This window comes from Hylobates moloch, unplaced genomic scaffold (assembly GCF_009828535.3).
Source record: "Hylobates moloch isolate HMO894 unplaced genomic scaffold, HMol_V3 SCAFFOLD_8, whole genome shotgun sequence".
Classification (NCBI taxonomy): Eukaryota; Metazoa; Chordata; class Mammalia; order Primates; family Hylobatidae; genus Hylobates; species Hylobates moloch.
Window position 1 is genome coordinate 56760641 of NW_026652283.1, and position 20767 is coordinate 56781407.

At 43.0% G+C, this 20767-nt stretch overlaps 1 protein-coding gene across 2 annotated transcripts in view; it reads left to right on the forward strand.

Moving 5' to 3' along the window:
- The window catches only part of ASTN1 (astrotactin 1), a 307337-nt gene that overhangs the window by 127705 nt on the left and 158865 nt on the right, over positions 1-20767 (forward strand). The window contains exons 3-7 of one of the 2 annotated variants that reach the window (XM_032160908.2): positions 6749-7142; positions 8643-8789; positions 10152-10259; positions 15115-15264; positions 16273-16464. In XM_032160908.2, the coding sequence (XP_032016799.1) occupies positions 6749-7142; positions 8643-8789; positions 10152-10259; positions 15115-15264; positions 16273-16464 (991 nt within the window). The remainder of the gene's footprint in view (positions 1-6748; positions 7143-8642; positions 8790-10151; positions 10260-15114; positions 15265-16272; positions 16465-20767) is intronic. The other variant, XM_032160909.2, reaches the window with a different exon arrangement.

The following is a 20767-nucleotide window of genomic DNA, read 5'->3' on the forward strand; positions in this document are numbered from 1 at the left end:
GGAGATCATTGGCTAACTGGGGTTGATGACCTGCTTCTAGTGGGTCAGCTCCATCATCTCCTTGGTCTGTGGTTTGTGACTTTGCTGGGCAGGAAGAATGCACATTTTATCTACCCTTAGTTTACCAGTCTAGAGCCATTTCCTGTTTGACAGGGATCAGTGTTACAATCAGAAAATTTTCAGATTGGAAGAGTCACGCATTTCTTTCAATCACTGATTTTTATCTGTGAAGGCTTGGGTTAGATTCAAAGGGGCTCTGCAATTTGCATACAATTACACAGCTGTTTAGCCTTGTTATTTTATTGGGGTTCTTCATGTTGCTAGTAATTTAAGTCTAGTTTTCCAGTAGGCTCCGTAGTATCACAGGATCAGAAGGGACCTTGAAAAGTTATCCAACTGCTTTATCCATTCCTTATCCCTGGAACATTTTGGTCCTAGATTAGGATATGCCCAGAGTTTCCATGTGGGTTTGCACAGTTTTTCTGTTCTTGTTCTGCCTCTTATAAAAGATATGAGTGATATCCGGAAAAACATATAACTGATTGTTGCTGTATAGGAGAGAGGGTGTTTATCCCTGACCTTGGGGCATTGGTATTTAGACCAAACAGGAGGCATGAGCTACCAAACTCTTGTATGTGATTCCTATTTTGTAACCACTATTTAATTCCTCAAGGAATATAATTTGAATTCAGTATGTCCAGTTGCCTTGAGGAATAATTAATTCTGTCTCAGATTCCCTCTTCTGCTTACTCCTAAGGTAAAAGTAAGCTTTGAAATGTGAGCTGATTGATTGGCTGTAGTCTCTTGACAGATGGTAGCTGGAAGCATAATCTCAGCTTTTCCATTTCTCTGCCAAGGGTTCAGAAAGCCCAGGTGACTCTCTAAACTTAGTGACATTTAATAGTTCCAGATTCTTTTATTCTAGGATTTATTGATTATGTGACACTGATTTGAGAAGGATTCCACTGGTTCATGGGGGTGTTACCAGAGTATTACCTCTAGCCCAAGATATCTTCATTTACCGCAGTTTCTTTGGTTTGAAGAAGAGAAGTAATGATGGGCCAGCACCTGTGATCTGTTTTTGTCTTCCTTTTATGCCTGTGTTTATCTTTAAAAACCAAATTTTGTAGATTAATTCCTCTAACTAAAATATAAACTCGATGAGATCAGGAACCATACCTGTGTTATTCACCGCATTATCTTCATAACAGTGACCACTGAAAAAAAATGCCTTGCTAAAGTAGATATCAGTAAGTGTTCGTTGAATGATTTAGTAATAAACTGAATAAATGAGTCACCCAAGCAGCTGACTTATGTAAGATTAGCTTGTAGGCACAGAGAAGATGACCATATTGAAATATATTGAAAGTTGAGGATGCTTCTTCCTTTTCTTCCTTTCTTTTTTCTTCCTTCTCTTCCTCCCTCTCTGCTTCCTTCCTTCCCTTCCTTCTTTCCTTCCTCCCTCTTTATTTCTTCTTTCTCCTCTCCCTTCCTTCCTCTGTCCCACAATTATTGACCATCTGCTTTATGCCGGGCGCTGTGTTTTACCCTGGAGCTATAAAAGAGATAGATTAGACATGGCCTCTGCCCCATGGCCCCTGCCCCCTATAGTCTAGCAAATGAGATAGACAAGAAAATCAAAGGTAAATGTACTTGTGGTTAGAGTTATGTGGAGGGTTCTATGGAAAGTGCAGTGAGACTAGAGAAGGGTTAGCTGAAGTCGTGTCACTGAACTGACTTTGAAGGATGAGTAGGAGTTAGCTGAAGGAGGGAGATATGACCCAGGACCCAGGATGAATATACAGGTCAGATAATGAGGCAGTCTTGTGGTTGGTCCAGAGGACTGGGATAAGCATAAAGGAGAGATCTGCTTAGAATTTTCCATCCTTCAGCAATTACCAACAATGTTATGTAACACATTGTTACATAAAAATTCTAAAATCTACAAATTATCTAACAAATCTCATACTATTCTCTTAAGTAAGTGCTGAAAATGTCAATTTCATAATAAAATAAAAGATGATTTCATTTGTGTTGTATCTATTACAGCCAGTAGAAATGATTAATTGATTTTTAAAAAGAAAAATGTATTTTAAAATGCCACATTTTTTGCGAGGAACTCGTTAATAGATGTGGGCTTCTCGTATACCCCAAACACACTTCTAGTTACCAAATGTTAACAGTTTTGAGAAAAAAATCAATAGAATAATCAGAAAATTCATGCAAAGATAAATAATGAGCAAAACAATTCCATGTTTTACAGCCAGTGCTTACAGTCAGTGTTTCTTTTTTAATGTTCAGAGTTTACAAGTTGTTACTTATTGCCTGAATCCAGATATACTGTAATGTTTTGTCTTTGTTTTTCCAATGGCTATAAAAATTGGAGCTAACACAAATAAATGAAGAATACTTTCTGAACACAGCTAGGGTAAAACAGAAACTCAAAGCAAGACACGTGCATGTGAAGAACTTCTGTATGCTCTCTGTAAAGCCTTGTGTGATAACTGCCCATTCTGTTTGTCAGTGTCCTCATGAGCAGACGTTAAGTAGAAGTGTTTTTGGAGCTGAGAATCCAGAGGACAATTGTTGCTCCCAATAAGCTGTGTAAGATATGTTCATCTTGCCTTTCTCTTTTCGACTTGGCTATCAGGATGCTTCCAGCCATAGTCTTTGGCCTCGGGTTTCTTTCCATTCCATCTGCCCCCTCTTCATTTCACTAGACTCTTTGAAAGGAAAATCCTAGAATATCCATGACATTTACTGAAACTGCTTAAAATTCTCTACAAAAGTAGTAAGGTTAAAAATAATGAAATTGGCTGGGCTCAGTGGCTCATACCTGTAATCCCACCACTTTGGGAGGCCGAGGCAAGTGGATTATTTGAGGCCAGGAGTTAGAGACCAGCCTCACTGACATGGTCAAACCCTGTCTCTACTAAAAGTACAAAAATTAGCCAGGCATGGTGGTGCATGCCTGTAATCCCAGCTACTTGGGAGGCTGAGATGAGAGAATCACTTGAACATGGGAGACGGAGGTTGCAGTGGGCCAAGATCACACCTCTGCACTCCAGCCTGGGTGACAGAGTGAGACCCTGTCTCAAAAAAAGAAAAAAAAGAAAAAAAAGGAAGAAATTATCCAAGACCTATGGTTTATTGAAAAATGTAACAGTAACTGAATGTGAGCCAAGTCCTCACTGTAGAAGGGCAGTTACCAAAGTGGCTAGACCCCTGCCTTTTCCTAATATAGTGGTGGGCCTATATTTCCTTCCTACTGGCTACCTGCTCAAGCAGGTAGAGCATTTCAGAGAAATTTATGTGTAGTGATTTTACAAATAATTATTACAAAATATTATTAAATAATATCACATATTAATGTCACATCACATTATGGTATATTGTTATTTATGTAATAGTCCACAATTAGTAAGCCATTGCAAAGTATTTTGACATCTGTCACCAATTTGGGTTACGGAAGCAGAGAACCCATACCACAACTTGAGTACCTGAGAATCCTTTTTCAAATGCTTGTGCTGAGTTTTACCTATTGGCTGAAGCTTATTCCTGATAACTGATTATTAGAAAGCTGAGGTCATCGAGAGTCACTGACTCTAAGCAGAAGAAGCGTTTTTTACTAAAGCAAAATTAGAGAATCTAAATATACTGGCTTAGCAAAACAAAAGCTTCTGTTCTAGCTCCCTATAAGTTATGTTTTTAAGAAAAATGAACATAAAATATTCTTAATTGAGTGTCTAGGCTCCACACATGGTAAAGAGAATTTTGGATGAACTTACCAAAATGGCCTGTGAGAAGAGCAGTGAAGGAAGATCTGGGACTAGAGCCAGTTCTGCACTGTCTAGTTCTGTAGTTTCTCTGAGCCTTGGTTTTTTCATCAGAAAAGGAAGGGGCTGAACCTAGAGATAGATATGCAGTGGGTCCCTAAGTTGAAAGAAAGTACACATTTCTCATCTAAATTCAGCTCAATTGAGGGCCTAATTGTATCTCTCAGGCATGTGGTGATACAAATAGTCCTGTTTAAACACAGATAACTTGAAATGTGAGTATTGTCTTTTTATTACCAACTAATCTTGGATTTGGATGCTTAGTAGGTGCTTACTAAAGGTCCTTTGTTTATGATAGCTCCTCCTTTGACCCACTGTCAGCTAGATGTGCATTTTGAATATTTGAAATTTGAGTATTTGAATAGTTACTCTTTTTTTCTTCCAGAACTGACAATGGGTCTGGATGTATTCATCCACACTCTCCTACTCTGTCCTCTTATGATATGCAAGATAGATGCCAGGGTGTAGATGTCTCTCCAGTGAGCAATGCTCATTCTGGGTGACTGCAGGCTACTGCTTAAGAATATAGGCTTTGGAATAAGAGTTGTGGTCTCGTTCCAGTCCCACTCCTCATTTGCTGTGTGACGTTGGGCACGTTATTTAACCTCTGTGCCTCATCTTTTTCAAATGTAAAATGGGGAACTGAGTTAAAAGTGAGGAACCTTTTGAACAAGTATCTGGTACATGGTAAAAGCATGATAATGGACAGCTAATCTTGTTTTATTGCTGCATAATATAGGGAATGAGCCTATGTCCCAGACCTCATCATAACCCTGTTGTGATCATCTGAAAGGAGAATTAGGAACAGTGGAAGGAGCCCCTAAAAAACCCTACGTGAGCAAAAATCATAATGTTTAAGCCATTCCTTAGAGATTGATGCTTATGCTACTCTTACAGCTCCTTAGGGAATAAAACTACCTCTCGTTTTCACTAGCTTAATTCAATGTCTGACAACTTCTCTCAGTTGGGAAGTTATTCCTTCTGTGTGGCTTAATTACCTATTGTTGCAGTTTCAGTTTGGGGTGAAGGAAAAGATAGCACTGACTCTGAGATGCAGCTTCTGTTAAAAAAAAATGTTGGGTTGGACACAGACACTCACTGTCAATGAGTGGTACAGGGCTTCGTCATGCACTGTGGAGGCACTGTGTCTTCTAGGCAATGCTCTGTGGGGTCCCAGGAGCTCTGTGTGTGTGTCTGCGGGGCCGCCAGGATAGATGGGAGTGGAGGTGGCAGTTAGCAAGGACCTAGAATACTTGGCTTTGGACTCCTACCCACAATGGAACCTGAGCATGTTTATTCTTTCTCTGTACTTGCATAAGAGCTTGCACTAGGAGAAAGGGTTCTGCAAAAAGAAAGAATTGAAAACCAGGAGGTCAGCATACATCTGTCCCCAACAAGCCACGTGATATAGCCTGTCACTTGGCAGCTGACTCTGTTGCCTCGTGTCTCTGCTCCTCTATGCTGCCTGCTTGAAAGTGGCAGTGTGTGTGTGTGTGTGTGTGTGTGTGTTTCTTTGCTCACAGTGATGGTGAGAGGGGGAGGGTAAATAGGAAGATTTTCAGGGAAAGGAATTTTATAAATCCAAGGCATAATTATTATGAGACTGGAAAAGCCCCCTTTAACGTGTTTGGAGGCATACTCTTGACGTAGCCTTATGCGGGTGGGCCCTCTGGGAATTAGTAGGGGATTTTTATCTCTAGCTTATTTGATGGGGAGGTATGATTGAAGCCTAAGGTTGAGAGTAGAACCATTTGGCACATGCTGGCCTAATTAAATAGGTTTGGAAAGATATTGACCAAAATAAAGGAAGTGAATAGAGATTGTGCACGGGAAGATTTATGCCCACCGAATGCCATGCAGCACCAAGCTTAAAGGCTGTCCCTCTAAATGCTGCCCCGGTGATGTCAAGATCATGTGTTCAGTCTCACTGAGTCCTGCATCCTCACCTATGGCAGTCGGCAGAGTGGTATCCTGATTTGTAAGGAATGACCTTCGAGGTGTTGGCCTTTGAACACAGAAGGTAACTCCTCCACCAGCCTGACTCCAGGACTTGGGTTTCAATCCCTTCCCCTGAGCTTTAGTAAGAAGAGGGAGCATCACTCAGGACTGTGTGGTTAAGGGAAAGCTGTGACCCAAAAAGTCATGTTCAAGTGATGAGATTCCTCCCCACATTTGGTGGTAAATTCCTGATGGATGTAAATTTCTATTCAGATTTGTCAATGGTTTTTCCTGCTGGGCCGGTTACTCAGATGGAGACATTTAAGGTTATGCCGAGAGCAGCTTTGATTGTGTGAGATATATTATGCTAGGCACTTTACATAGTTAGCTAACCTAATTCTTACAACCACCCTGGGTGGTTAAGTGATGTCTTCTCCATTATATAGATGAGGTATCTGAGGTTTAGAATTTATAGGACCCACTGATAATTGGTGGAACCACTGTTAGAATCTATGATTGATCTTTAGACGTGAGACAGGAAGAAACCAGATGTCACCCCATATTGCTAAAATTAATGAAGTCCTGAAACCAGCTTTATGTGTGGCAGATTTAACTTAATAAATAAAAGTTCTCCCCTGTTTTTGCAGCTGAAATCACACACACACACACACACACACACACACACACACACACTCACAAAGACTTCTTTCTTCAAATTGTTTGCTAAGCCTGAAGCAACTGGATCGCTTGAAATGATGCACTGGTCATCCCAGCTCCATTTTTCTCTCACCCTAAATACCAGTCACAGTAGACTTTCCCTTTGCTGCTGAATGATGCTTGCTATAAATGCTCAATATAGCTGAATGAATGAATGCATAAATAAGTGATGAATGGTGGTAGCAGAAGGAGCAGTGACTCTTTGTGGGAAGAGCCTGCCATTCTCCCCACATCCATCTGTGGTCCTCTCTTCCTAGGGTGGCATGATCGCTCTGCTGCTGTCCATCTTGTGCCTGGTAATGATCCTGTATACTCGCCGGCGCTGGTGCAAACGCCGCCGGGTCCCCCAGCCCCAGAAGAGTGCCAGTGCTGAGGCAGCCAATGAGATTCACTACATTCCTTCTGTGCTGATCGGCGGGCATGGACGGGAGAGCCTGCGCAATGCCCGTGTGCAGGGCCACAACTCCAGTGGCACCCTGAGCATCCGGGAGACACCCATCCTGGATGGCTATGAGTATGACATCACTGATCTGCGCCACCACCTGCAGAGGGAGTGCATGAACGGAGGGGAGGACTTTGCCAGCCAGGTCACGCGCACCCTTGACTCCCTGCAGGGCTGCAATGAAAAGTCGGGGATGGACCTCACACCAGGTGGGGATGGGAGAAAGGCAAGGGGCTGTTTGGTGCTTCATCTCAAGGAGCTGGGGAGGGGTAGGAAGAGCTGTGTGGCAACAGCTGATTGTCCTACCTAGTGTGATGTGGCAGTGCCCTTCCCTAGATGGGCAAGAATAACCTGTTTCCTGAGATGATGGGAGGTGTTTTCTAATCTAGAAAACCAGAAGAACCATGTAAATTGGATCTCTTTTCGCTTCCACCAGGCACTGGAAGCAACATATTTTAACGTTCAACAGAGGAGTGAGTTAGAGCCATTTTAGTATGTAATGAGCAACCCTCTGGGAAATGAGATAGCAAGAAAAATGAACATGTGTATATGACTTCTTGTATATCTTATACTTGCTTAGGCAATTTAATTCTCCATTGAAGCGGAGGGGACAGTGGTATCTGCTTTTTCCTATGACTCCTGAGAATTGGGCCTGGGGTGTTTTCATTATGTTGTCTTGCTCATGCCTCTGTGCTCCCTACAAGGGATGCACTTCTTCAAAGAAAATGAAGGAATGCAATCAAGGTATCAGACCCCAGATGCATTGTGTATCTGTGGAGACACTGGCTGGAAGAACTAATCCAGATGAACAAGATCAGGGGCAAAAACTGCAGAGAGAGAAAGACTGCACTCTTCCTTTATAGTAGCCCACCTATTTCTCTTTAAAACTTCTATGAATCAGCAAATCTCCATAGATAAACCCTTGACAGTGATCCTTCAAAGAACTGCCCAATTATCTTTGAGGAAGACATGTTTGATGCTGAATGTTGCTTACTATATATGGACTTTCAGTGGGGCTTGAAAAAGTGGAATCACGCAGAGGTTTTTATTCTGCTTGTTCTCTACAAGACGTTCTACATGAAGAGCCAATTTCTAATAAGATTTAAAGCCTGAGAATTCCTTAAGAATATGGGGGATATATCATCAACATCTCTTCGTATTCCCCATAACACCTGGCATAGTGCTAAGCCCACAAAGTAGACGTATGGCACTCAGGGGTTATTATCAACTCAAATGCCTTTAGGAGGCCAACAGATAACACAGATATTTGAAGCAGAAAGAGGTCAGACAATAGGGAATGGCGCAGACTGTGATGAAAGAGAAGGGGCATGTTCTGCCTGAATGCACTCAAATTCAAATTCTTTTAAAACTCTGTGCTGACCAAAAATAAAGAAATCTGCAGTCTGTATTTAGTCAAAGGGTTACAAGTGTTGACCTTATCAATACAGAATATTATAATACATAATATAATAATAGTTGAATTGGATTTCCAGTTGTAGTTCCCTGACTTGACTGCTTCTCCCATAACTTTGCAGTCCCTCAGAAATAAAAAAGGAGTATTTCAGTTTCTTGCAGCCAGTCTCTCAGTTTGCTGGTGTCTTATTTCAATTCTGTGAGACCTTATCTTCTTGGTTTATGCAGATTTCCTTCTTCTCCCTTTCTTTTGGTCTTTTATCTTAAAGTTTTTGCCTTGTCTTTTACTTATACAGGAAGTGACAATGCCAAGCTGTCACTGATGAACAAGTATAAAGATAATATTATAGCCACAAGCCCTGTGGACTCCAACCACCAGCAAGCCACCCTTCTCTCCCACACCTCCAGCAGCCAGAGAAAGCGGATCAACAACAAAGCAAGAGGTATGCATGTCTGACGTTAGGGCTTGCGGGTGGATTCCTTCATATTGGTAGAGGCAGGGCCATTAATATCTTCTACCCATTCTATCGTGCGTGGCTAGGGAGGGTATGCCCTGGCACAGCCTTTCTGGAGGCCAGTTAAATGCTACTTACCAAAAAAATGTAAATGTGCAAACCTTTTGACCAAGCAATTTCACCAACAAGAGTCTATTCTTAGGAAATAATTGGACAAGTGCACAAAGAAGTGTGTAAAAGGCCGTTCATCACAGCATTGTTTAAACAAGCGAAAAATTGGAAATAACTTAAATGCCCATCAACAGGGAATTGGTTAACTACCTAGCACATCTGTCTGCTGTCCAGCACTTACCATGCAGCCATATGAAATAATATAGATCTATATTTGTTAATATGGAAAGTTGCCCACCCATCTATTAAATGGGAAAAATGAAGTTATAAAATAGAAGATACAGCATAATGTCATTTTTAAAGAGAGATTAAAAAACCTTTGGCCGGGCGCGGTGGCTCACGCTTGTAATCCCAGCACTTTGGGAGGCCGAGGCGGGCGGATCACGAGGTCAGGAGATCGAGACCACGGTGAAACCCCGTCTCTACTAAAAATACAAAAAAAAAAATTAGCCGGGCGTGGTGGCAGGCGCCTGTAGTCCCAGCTACTCGGAGAGGCTGAGGCAGGAGAATGGCGTGAACCCGGGAGGCGGAGCTTGCAGTGAGCCGAGATTGCGCCACTGCACTCCAGCCTGGGCGACAGAGCGAGACTCCGTCTCAAAAAAACAAAAAACAAAAAACCTTTACCTGTTTCTGTGTCAGCAAAAGCCAGAGAGCATACACATGAAATGTTAGCATAGTTTTTCTCTGATTTAAAGGATCTAGAGGGCATTAGAATTGTTCCCTTTACATAGTTTTGTGTATTTCCTTTATTCTATTCTGTCTTTTTTGTATTAAATGTATGTAATTCTAGAGCCAGAAAAAACACAAAGATGTAATTTCCTATACCCCTTAGATAGTCTCATATTAACAGAATCATAACCTGTAAGGAGGGAAATTCCCCTTTCTTCCTATTCCACCCACTTTCCCTGGAGGTCCTCTCTGGCAGATAGGTGCCAGAAATGGCCCCAGTCAGAGGGAAGTGGGCTGGGCAGGGTGGAGCTCCAGTGATTGCTGTCCTAATGGTCTACTTCTCCAACATATCCGTGTATGAGGAAGCCCCAACCCCCTTGGCTACTTCTCCCATATTATCAGTCAGCTTACTTTCATTTTTGTTGATTTTCCTATTGAACTTGCCCAATGGTTTGGTGTCATGAAACCAGAACTGAAAATGCCTTCTTGGCCATGCTGCTTTCATTACAGCTGGTTCCGCCTTCTTGAACCCTGAAGGGGATTCTGGCACAGAGGCAGAAAACGATCCCCAGCTGACCTTTTACACGGATCCTTCAAGGAGCAGGAGGCGTAGTAGAGGTAGGAATGATAGAGGTGGCAGAAGGTGGTAAAGGATCTGGGGGTGAGGGAGGCGGGGGAAGGCAAAGAGGTGTTGGGTCGGGTTGTGGGCTCTATGGAACAAAACCAGTTTCTGCAAGAAGAATTTTTGGACCACAACTGGTGTTTCCTCCTAAGGAAGAAAGAAGAGCCTAAAGTGGAAAATTTCAGAGAATCATCTCTCCCAGATAATGGCACTCTCAAACAAGTTTCCAAGTTGTTTGAAAGGCTATTTCTTGGTCAGATGACTCTCAATTGCTTCTGGAAGACTCAGGAGTCATATTTTGCTGTTCAGACAAACAAATTAAAGTTAATAAAGTTTGTTGTATGTGAAAAGATGGATACTATATGTACCCCTGCTTCCTCTACCACATTGGCCTTGGGATTGAGCTAGGCAAGGATTGGGGGCAGTGTAGTTGAGTAATGATCTATGGCCTGAAAATCTGTGTAATTGTCTTTGACCTTTAAGCCCCTGCCTGGTAGAATCACAGGACCCTGAGCCTCCAACTTCCTTCCTTTCCCCTGGCAGGGTTAAGGTGGCTAATCCATTCTCCTCCACATGGACAGAGCTGTCCTTCCACGCAGCCACTGTGTGCCACTTCACTGTCATGATCAGTGGCTTCAACTATGGCTATTGCGGCCGCAGCTCCCACTGCCTCTGACTTCGCTGGTATCACCGCCACACCAGGGGATTTCGGGGCACAAGCTCCGGTCAGCTTTACCAGTTATTTGCTGTGTGATACTGGATAAGAACAACAAATTCTCTGACCTTCAGTTCACTCACATGTCAAATGAGTTAACAATACCTTGTGCATAGAACATAGAGCTTTATCAGGATTAAATTATATTAAAATGTGCCTTTTTGGAGACTGCTAAAGCACTATGAAATCCCTATTGTTGCTGTTAGAACTCTCCATCATGTAGCCCCATGTTTATACAGTGCCTCATCTTAAAGAATTTTAGGCAGAGTCCCTGTAAGATACAGTAGAGGATATTTGAGTGGCGTCTCCTTGTGCTACATTCAGTAACATTTTCCTCAACCAATAGTCAACCAGTGTCTCCTGAAAGACATATACATTTTTATCTCTCATACCTCCACTTGAATTCCCTTCATAACAGGTGTTCTTCCCAGAGCTTTGAAGAAGCCCTTTTGATTGTAAATTCCAGTTTCTATAGGCTTAACTACTATCAGCGTAATAAAAGTTTTTCCATCATTTTTCTCAAGAGATCACTGTGGCCCTGGGTATTCTAATATTGAATGGCCAGTTTCTGTGAGGCGAGAATGTGGATTAGGGTCTCCCAATCTCCCTTGATACTTATTACAAATTTTAGACAGTGGATATCCAACCTAGGCCCAGCTAATCCAGGCCTGATCAAAGCAGGGTGTGTCCTCCTTTAATAAAGTCTTGTTTCAGAAAAATCCATGGTAATGAATTAATTTCTCAACAGCATGAAACTGTTCCTTTTAAATACCAAGGTCTCCTAATGCATCAACTTTTTACACTATTAACCAGACTGTAAGCTTCTTAGGGGTGGGGAATGCCTAATTTAGTTTTCCAAAGTGCCTAGTGAAGGACTTTTCCTATAACAGATGCTTGTGTTTGTTGAATTGGATTGGATATATCCATTAGACCAGCAAAAACATTTTATAACCCATCTGCTGTGGGTCAGGTTTGTGATGGGTGGTAGAAACATGAAAATATGGCACAGTGATAAGGCTTAATTTAATAATATAAATAAAGTGAAGAGAGTATTCAGAAGAGAGGACAGTTAATCCTAACTGGCAGCAATAGGAGGTGAAAAAGGAGAAAGTAATTAGAACTGGGTTTTATATATATATATATATATACACACACATACACATACACACACACACACTGTACTGGGTTTCTCAAAAGAGGAGAAGAAGTCTAGGATAAGGGCATTTCAGTAAAGGAAAATAGCACATAAAAAGCCTTGAAGGGACAAAAGAACATGGTGTTTTAAAGGAAGTAAAAGTCGTTCAATATGGCAGCTGTCATCAAGTTATAAATATATACTCACACGAGATGGTAAGGATGAGGCTGGAAAATGGCTAACAAAGGACCATGTACATGCCATGTGACTGAGTTTCTGCTTGCCTCGGTGGGGTGTAAGGAACCATTGGAGGTTTTGAAACCAGGTAGAGATGCTGGATTATGGGTTGATGGTGCAGAAAGACCATAGAGACAGGAATATCAGTAGCAAGTCATTGAAATCACATGAGAGCAGTGGCAATTGCCTGTAAACAGTGATGATTCTATGTGATAAGAGCTATAACAGCTCTTATCACACCTTATAGCACTGAGGGCTAGAACACCAAGGAATCAGTGAGAATCTGTTCTTGGAGGTTTCAGGGAAGTGTTTACAGGGAGATGTTGTTTGAGCTGAGACTTGAAGAGTAGGTGTATACCAGGCTGACAAGGTGACAAAATGGCTTTCTGTGGAGTAGGAAATAACCTGTGCAAAGTCACTGAGATGTAAACTATGATGGTCTTGTCAGGGAGCAGTAAAATGTTTACTAGAATAGAGCTTAGGGTGCAGGTTTGTGAGTTTCTTAGGAAATAATGTTAGAAGATCAGCAGAAGCCAGAAAGTACATGAGCTTGATTCCAAGGGCCTTGGACCTGACGAAAGAGCAATGTCCTAGTCTGCTCTGCTCCATGAAGGATCCTTCTAGGGACAGCATGCAGGATAGGTGACAGCAGGGTGAGCTTGAGGCAAGGAACAGGTGGATGGCTTCTGCTTGGGTTTAGCTGTAAGATGATATGGGTAGGGAGGGATGGAAAGAATGGAGGCAAGATAAGTTTTGGACACAGAATGAGAGAAATGCAAATCAAAACCACAATGAGATATCATCTAACCCCAGTTAAAATGGCTTTTATCCAAAGACAGGCAATCACAAACACTGTTGAGGATGTGGAGAAAAGGGAACACTTGTACACTGCTGGTGGGAGTGTAAATTGGTACAACCACTGTGAAGAACAGTTTGGAAGTCCCTCAGAAGACTGAAAATACAACTACCATATGATCCAGCAATCCCACTGCTGGGAACATACCCTAAAGAGACAAAGATTTAATGGCATTGGTGAGGGCAGGGTGGGGGTGTGGCTTGTAAGCAAGAGAAAAGAGTTGGATATAAAGGAGTTTTTAAATTTGAGAAACCAAATGTGTGGCAGTGCCATTGGCTGGGCAATGGAAGTAGTTGGAGGAGCAGGGTTTGAGAGAAGGTGGCGAGAGGAGGTAGTGAGGTTTTGAGAGAAGGTGGATCTGCATCTGAGGCCTGGGCTGGGCTGGAAACCTGTAAGCGTAGGAAAATAGACTGTAGTATGAAAGGATAGTAACATGAACAGAATATTTCCATCTATCAAGGACAGAAGACCCAGAGACTACCTTCTGCCCTCAAGTATCTCCTTTCCAGCTACTGCCAACACATGCACCCAGAGGCAACTGCTCCCCTAAAGGACAAGTATATCCATAAACCAAAAACTCATCCCTGTGTTCCTGAGAACATCAGTTCCAAAGGCACCACTGGGCCCAAAGACTGAGTAGTGCATTGTTCCTGTGGCCTGAAACCTCACCTGGATCTGCATTTTTATCTGGCTCCACACCTTAGTAGTTTCCTGGGACTAGGCATGCTCTCCAGCCTCTCTAACCCTCTATTCCTCCAGGGGAGCTGCCTCATAAGACTGGGGACGCTAGTCAATGATATGAGCCACATCAAACCCTGAGCACTGGAGCCTGATACACCATCACCACTTCCTGAGTGTTAACTGCCACAAGGAGCATCACCTCTTACATATCTATTTTCCTCATCTGTAAAGTGGGTGGTTCCCATACAGACTCATAGGCTTATTGTAAGAAAGCAAATATTAAAAATAAAATATGTAAAAAACTCAGCACAGTGTCTGCCTTAATGGAAACCTTTTATTGCTATCAATAATAAGTATTAACACAGAGCAGAAGAAAATTCCAAAAGACCCACATATTTTGTCGTCTTGCTTTCTTACTTTCCCACATCTGTTCTGCTTCCATAAGCATAAGGCTCCCCTGCTTAATAGCATTTCATCTTCTCCCCAGCAGGAAAAAAAAAAAAGCCAAGAAACAAAAAATTTAAAAAAAAACAGTGGTACAAAAAACATAAAGAAACAAAACACTCTTCCCTCCCTATCCCTATTTCCACCTTCCCGGGAGTGTTTCTTAATCCTCAGCAATGATTATTTCCTCCAGTGATTCCAGGACTGTGGAGAGCATCCTGGTGTGACAATGTTGTCTGCTCATACAAAGCAGACATTCCTCGTTTTCCTCATTCCAGGTCCCACACTTGGTAGGACTCTTGCCCATAGAGTAAGCACAAGCTCTTCCAGCTGAGGAAGTTCCTCCTGGGGCAGCAGTGTGCACCATGGGGATGGAGCTGCTCTGTGCAGAACGCCCTCTGTGAAGAGCGATGGGAGGTACAGCGTGGGATTAAAGCATCCCTCCCACCCTTGGGAAAAGCCTGGAGCTTAGTAAGGCGACTAGGGAAGAGAATGCCCCCTCTATGATTTCTCCTGTGAACTTGGCCGAGGAAGAGTGAAAATGGCCAACAGACTATTATTGACCTGGAGGGCCACCAGTTGGCCAAGTCCTGACTCCAACTGATGGCATGGTGTCTGTGAGGAAGAAGGTCACTGAGGTCATGCAGCCAGGGACAGCTCCCTCCATGGGCTAGTTTTGCCAACTGTCTCCCCTGTTTGCCAGGATGAGCCGCAAAAAGCCAAGTTGGATTCTCAATGCCAAGCTTTTTACCACCATGTATCTTGCTTTTGTCTCGCTTTCAGTGGGTTCTCCCCGAAGTCCTGTGAATAAGACCACCTTGACCCTGATCAGCATCACCAGCTGTGTGATTGGCCTCGTGTGCTCCTCTCACGTCAACTGCCCTCTCGTTGTCAAGATCACCCTGCATGTCCCTGAGCACCTGATTGCTGATGGTGAGCCCATTCTTCTGAGGATGTGACCTTGCCCCCCAAAAAGGAAAGTTTTCCAGTTGGGCAAAGGCTAGAGAAGACAGGAGTCACTGTTACCTATTACTCCACCGGGGGAAAACCAAACTGAAATAAGTAACGATTAGGATACAATTGTATTGCCCATAGATGAACTTAGAAAGCAGGTTAAAAAATAAACTAAAGTGATCACCTCTTCTTCTCTATGCCCTCTCCCATTTTTGTTTGTTTTTAATACATCTCTGTCTTTGATAGAAATGCACAGCCCAGTGGCTAGAGGAAGGAAGGCACCAGGACTCCCTTAGCCTTTGAAAAGGAAAAAGCTAAGTGGAGTAGTAGAGGTGTTTAAGAATTAGCCATGCTTTGGTTTTGTATGCCTGGGTGAGAAATTCCTAATTGCAGTAACTTGCTGTAAGCCTAGAACTCAGAAGTAATAATTTACTTTCATCCAGGGGGACCCCAATATAATGAGGCAGTAATATAGGTTCTGAGAGCCCCTGAATCATTTAAGCCCAGAGCACCTAATTGACTTGTTAATCTCTGTTCTCTGAGTTGCTGTAAGGCTGGAAACAGGTGGGGACTGTTGACTCAGTGTTAGAGGGCCTGCAATTCTCACAGCACGTGAAGACAGGCAGCAGCTCCTGTTCCTTGGAGGAGTGCCAGTGCCTGTGGCTGGGTCTGATGGAGCCATGCCATGGCCATCACAGGGCTCCGCTGTCCCTGTGTTCCTTAGGAACTCCCTGGAAAGATGGAATGGAGCAAGGCAGCAGGGGACTCTGTGGCTGAAGAGTTCAATGTCTGGCCTCACAGAGGTCCAAGTGGCCTAGCCTCTGTCTGCTGATCCCTTGCTCTGGGGCTAATGATGGGCTAGGAATGGTGAGAGTTAGGATCTCTGATTGGTACTAATTCTCAGGTGGGGATTTCCTTGTCTTCGGTGGCTTGTGGACGTGTGCTGTGTTGCACACACAGGCATGCTTCCTTTCTCTCACCCTGCAGGGAGCCGCTTCATCTTGCTAGAGGGAAGCCAGTTGGATGCCAGTGACTGGCTGAACCCTGCCCAAGTGGTTCTCTTCTCTCAGCAGAACTCCAGCGGACCCTGGGCCATGGACCTCTGTGCCCGGCGGCTCCTGGACCCGTGTGAACACCAATGCGACCCCGAAACTGGTAGGCGGGAGCACCGGGCAGCGGGTAACTGTCAGAGAGATCATGCCTCTTGCAATCACTCCCTTGAAATTCAGACCATGCCTCCCAACTCCCCGTCCCACTGCCATCTCGAGCCTAGACCATGCGGACTGCCTGCATGTGGTTGGGCCGCAGAGCTTATTGGCTAAAACTGTGGTCATTTTCTGGCAGAAGACTTGGAAGGATCCTAACTGTAGTCCCAAGCCAGAAAACTCAGTTTTAGGATGACTTCCATAACCCATTTGTCACACAGTCAGGGGATATTTAAATCTGGGGCTAGACATTTTATGATGATAAAATTAATGCATGTTTATTGTAGAAAACTTTTTAAAAATTAGAAAAGTTTATTGAAGAAAATGATAATCATCACTATTTCTATCTCCTGGATAAGTCACTTTTAAAATTTTAATGTCCTCCCTTCCAGTCTCTTTACTGTGCATGATTTTTAAGGGCTTCCTAGAAGCATACTAAGTCTAGTAGAGTTCTCCTGCTTTTTTCATTTAACATCCCATCATAACTTTTCCAGAATCATTAAATAATCCTCAAACACATAATTTTAATGACCATTTGGTATTCCATTGTATGTCTATATCATAGCTCATTTAAACAGTCCCCTATTATGTGACATTTAGGATGCTTTAAATTTTTAATTTTTATAAACACTATTAAAATGAACATCTTTACACATAAATGCTGGACACATTTAAAGTTATTTTCTTCAGATAAATCTTAGTGAGAGAGTACTGGGTCAAAGAGTAGGAACGTCTTCAAGTCTGTTATACTATCAAATGGAGCTGCGGTTTCCCTGAGGGAGGGTTCAAATTCTGGTGTGGCATGAATTAGAGCTCTCCCATTGCTCCTTGGGTTCCAACACAGCCAGGAGCATGGATCTCTTATTTCAGTTTGCTTTGCACTTTTGCTGAAGAAGACGTTCACCTACAGTAGTCTCTATGATGACTCGTTTTTGGTAAATTGAGTACCACAAATAGATCCTTCCCAAAGTAGTATGATCCCTTAGAGCAAAGGAAAGCGTTAAAGTGATATCTAAGATTTCCAAGCAAAACGTTGCTGGAGTTGGGGTCCAACCCCTGAAGCTTTTTGTACATCATGTGCAGCCACCCCCCACCAACCCCCTCTACCCCAGCCCACCACACTCGCATCTTCTTCAGGTGCTGAGGTAGAGAGGTCTTAATAGAGGATGAGTCTAAGATATCTAGCCCTTACTTCTGTTATAATCTATGACTAGATCCCTCTGGGAGAGTAGCAGGTAACTGAAACATCTAAAATTCACCATCTTAGGTGTTAAAGTTGTTTTATGTGGGCCCATCACAGAGATTCTAGGCCCCCATATGGAGGAGAAAGTACAACATTTTAAACATCTGAAGTCTAAGACTGTGCTTACTTGCTGCTCCTCCCACGCTGTCAGGCAAACACCAAACCAAACAGATGGGCTGTGTACCATGCCCAAAAGCTAGTGTGCTTGGGAGAAATTAAAAAGAGCTAATCTCAGAGGTGGGGGTTCTCCATGCAACTGAGCTAGTCTCTGGTACCCTAGTTCTCCAGCTGGCTTGGATTGGAAGGATTTGGGACAATCTCAGTTGTTAAACTCACTTCTGAGAGAAGCTTGATCCCCAGGGGGAGCTTTGGATGTTCCTACTTGGATTTTAAAGAAAAGGAAGCACACCTTCAGTTACATGTGAAAAGAAGGGATTGGTGCTTTATGCTTGGAGGGGTCTCAATGATAAACTGCCTCTATGCTTTACATTCACATTTGAATTCCTTAAGAAGTTATATGATTTGCCCAAAGTCCCACAGCTACCTAAAGCAGAGTCTGTGTTTAATTTATCATGAAATCTGCAAAGGTGGGATTATAAAGAGTTGCTTAATTTCCCCAGACATGTCAGATCCAACATAGTTGTCATTCAAAACTATTTTAAAAAAACCATTACTAAGCATTACTGTTCCGTGTGCCAGGAAGCTGCTTGTCTACAGCAAAGCTCTCCCATCAACTCTTCAGTCCCTTCCAGATGTCTCATTTCTAATCCCTGCTGAAAATGACTTTGGGAAGCCCCTCCCCTGCTAATGGCTTCTCAGTGTCTGTGACAATGAATGAATTTCCAATTGGAAAGACACAGAGGAAGACTAAAAATAATCTCCCAAACCCCAAGACAAAACTAAGGTGCAGCATCTTCATTTTGGGTAGCAGCTGAGAAACAATACTGCAAAGACTCTCATTTTCATGAATGCTGGAATTGGAAAGCATTGGTGATGTGGTCATCCCACATGCTCATCAGTAAGAAACTTTATCGCCTCCCACACTCCATCCCAGAGCCTTTCTCCAAAGAGCTGAGTGTGGGAATTGGCTTCAAGTCAAGTCGACGTTATTTTTGAAATCCTCTAGCTAGCTTACTTGGAAATGTCATAGTGTTGGGACATGTGCTTTCCCAGCCATACTGAGGGGCCTGCCCATATGGATGCATGGAGCTGTGCAGTGCACTTGTGTACTTTTACACACACACACACACACACACACACAAACACACAAACACAGATGCTCAGTCACTGCAAAGGAGCAGCCTCCTGGTGCCAGAGCTCTCCTCAGGCATCCTTCCTAAGAGCATCCCCAAGTGAGTCTCTGTTTACCTGTCACCTGCACCATGCTCCAGAACACCAGGTGTGAGAGACACAATAATGCACTCCCAAAAATGTCCACATTCTCATCTCCAGGACCTGTGAATGTGTCACGTTACATGGCAAAGGAGAGTTAGTGATGCATATGGAATGGAGGTTGCTAAACAACTGGCTTTAAAACAGGGAGATTTTGGGGGAAGATTATCTGAGTGGTCAAAATGTAATCACAAGCGTTGTTAGAGGTGAAATAGGGAGGCAGAAAAGGAGGTCAGAGTGATGTGATGTGAGGAGGACTCAAGCAGCCATTACAGACTTTGAATATGGAGGAAGAGGCATGAGCCAAGGAATGTCAGCAGCCTCTAGAAACTGGAAAAGGCAAGAACACAGAAAATAGATTCTCCCGGGTGCCTCCAGAAGGCAACATAGCTCTATAGATGCCTTGATTTTAGCCCAGTGAAACTCATGTTAAACTTCTGGTAAGATAATAAATGTATGTTGTTTTAAACCACTTTCTCTGTGGTATGCTTTTACTATAGCAATAGAAAACTTATACACCAAGGAAGGAGAGAAAAGATAGACAGGCCAGGCGTGGCGGCTCACACCTATAATCCCAGCACTTTGGGAGGCTAAGGGAGGCAGATTGCTTGAGCCCAGGAATTCAAGATCAGCCTGCACAACATGGCATAAACCCCATCTCTAATAAAAATACAAAAAATTAAACAGGCATGGTGGTGCAACACCTGTAGTTCTAGCTACTCAGGAGGCTGAGGCAAAAGGATTGCCTGAGTCTGGGAGGTTGAGGCTGCAGTGAGCTGAGATTGCACCATTGCACTCCAGCCAGAGTGACAGAATGAGACCCTGTCTCAAATAAATAAGTAAATAGAATAAAAAGAGAAGACAAAAAATAGAAAGAAAAAGCATTGTTTTGCTCTCTCTTTATATCCTCCTTGTGCAATTTATAGACCTTTTAAAGATGTATCAGGAATCTATGAAAGAACTGGAGCTGGAGAATACTTGCTGATCTGTTTTTCATTCCAGCCTCCCTCTGTATTTCTATTCTAGCAACATGCTATCTGGGAGGGATGTAATGTACCTAGAGCACTCAGCCCAATGCATGGGATATACTCAGCACTGGCAAATGTTCTTAAGATCATCAAGTGCCCAAAGGCTTTCCAATTTGAATTTGGATGCACTTGAGAAATGGTAGGCTGGTACCCCAAGGTATGCCTGCCATTCCCAATCTTCTGCTGAGCACTGTGACCTCTTCTAACAGTTCTCATTCTATAACAATTTATGTTCCTATCATTTGGCTGTCTGGTAATTCAGCATGCATGTGAGTTAGGTTCATTGCATTGACAATTTCAGAAAGCCTACTGTGTGCCCTTCCAGGTCAGGGGAGACCGGTGGGAAATACCTAGAAAAAAATGGTTTTCGGTAAAAATAAGGATAGGTGATGTTCGAGAGCTCACTGTGTGTCAAGCATTGTGCTTTACTTAGATTGTGTAATTGGAGCTTCACTGTAACACTGTGAAGTAGATGGTACTCTTATTCTCCTTTTACAGAGTTGTTGACTTATCTGCCCAAGATCACTTACCTAGTTAATGAGCTAGCTGGACTTCAAACTCAGGCTGCCTGACTCAGAACTCACACTCCTGACCATTATTCAAACCTGTCCCCA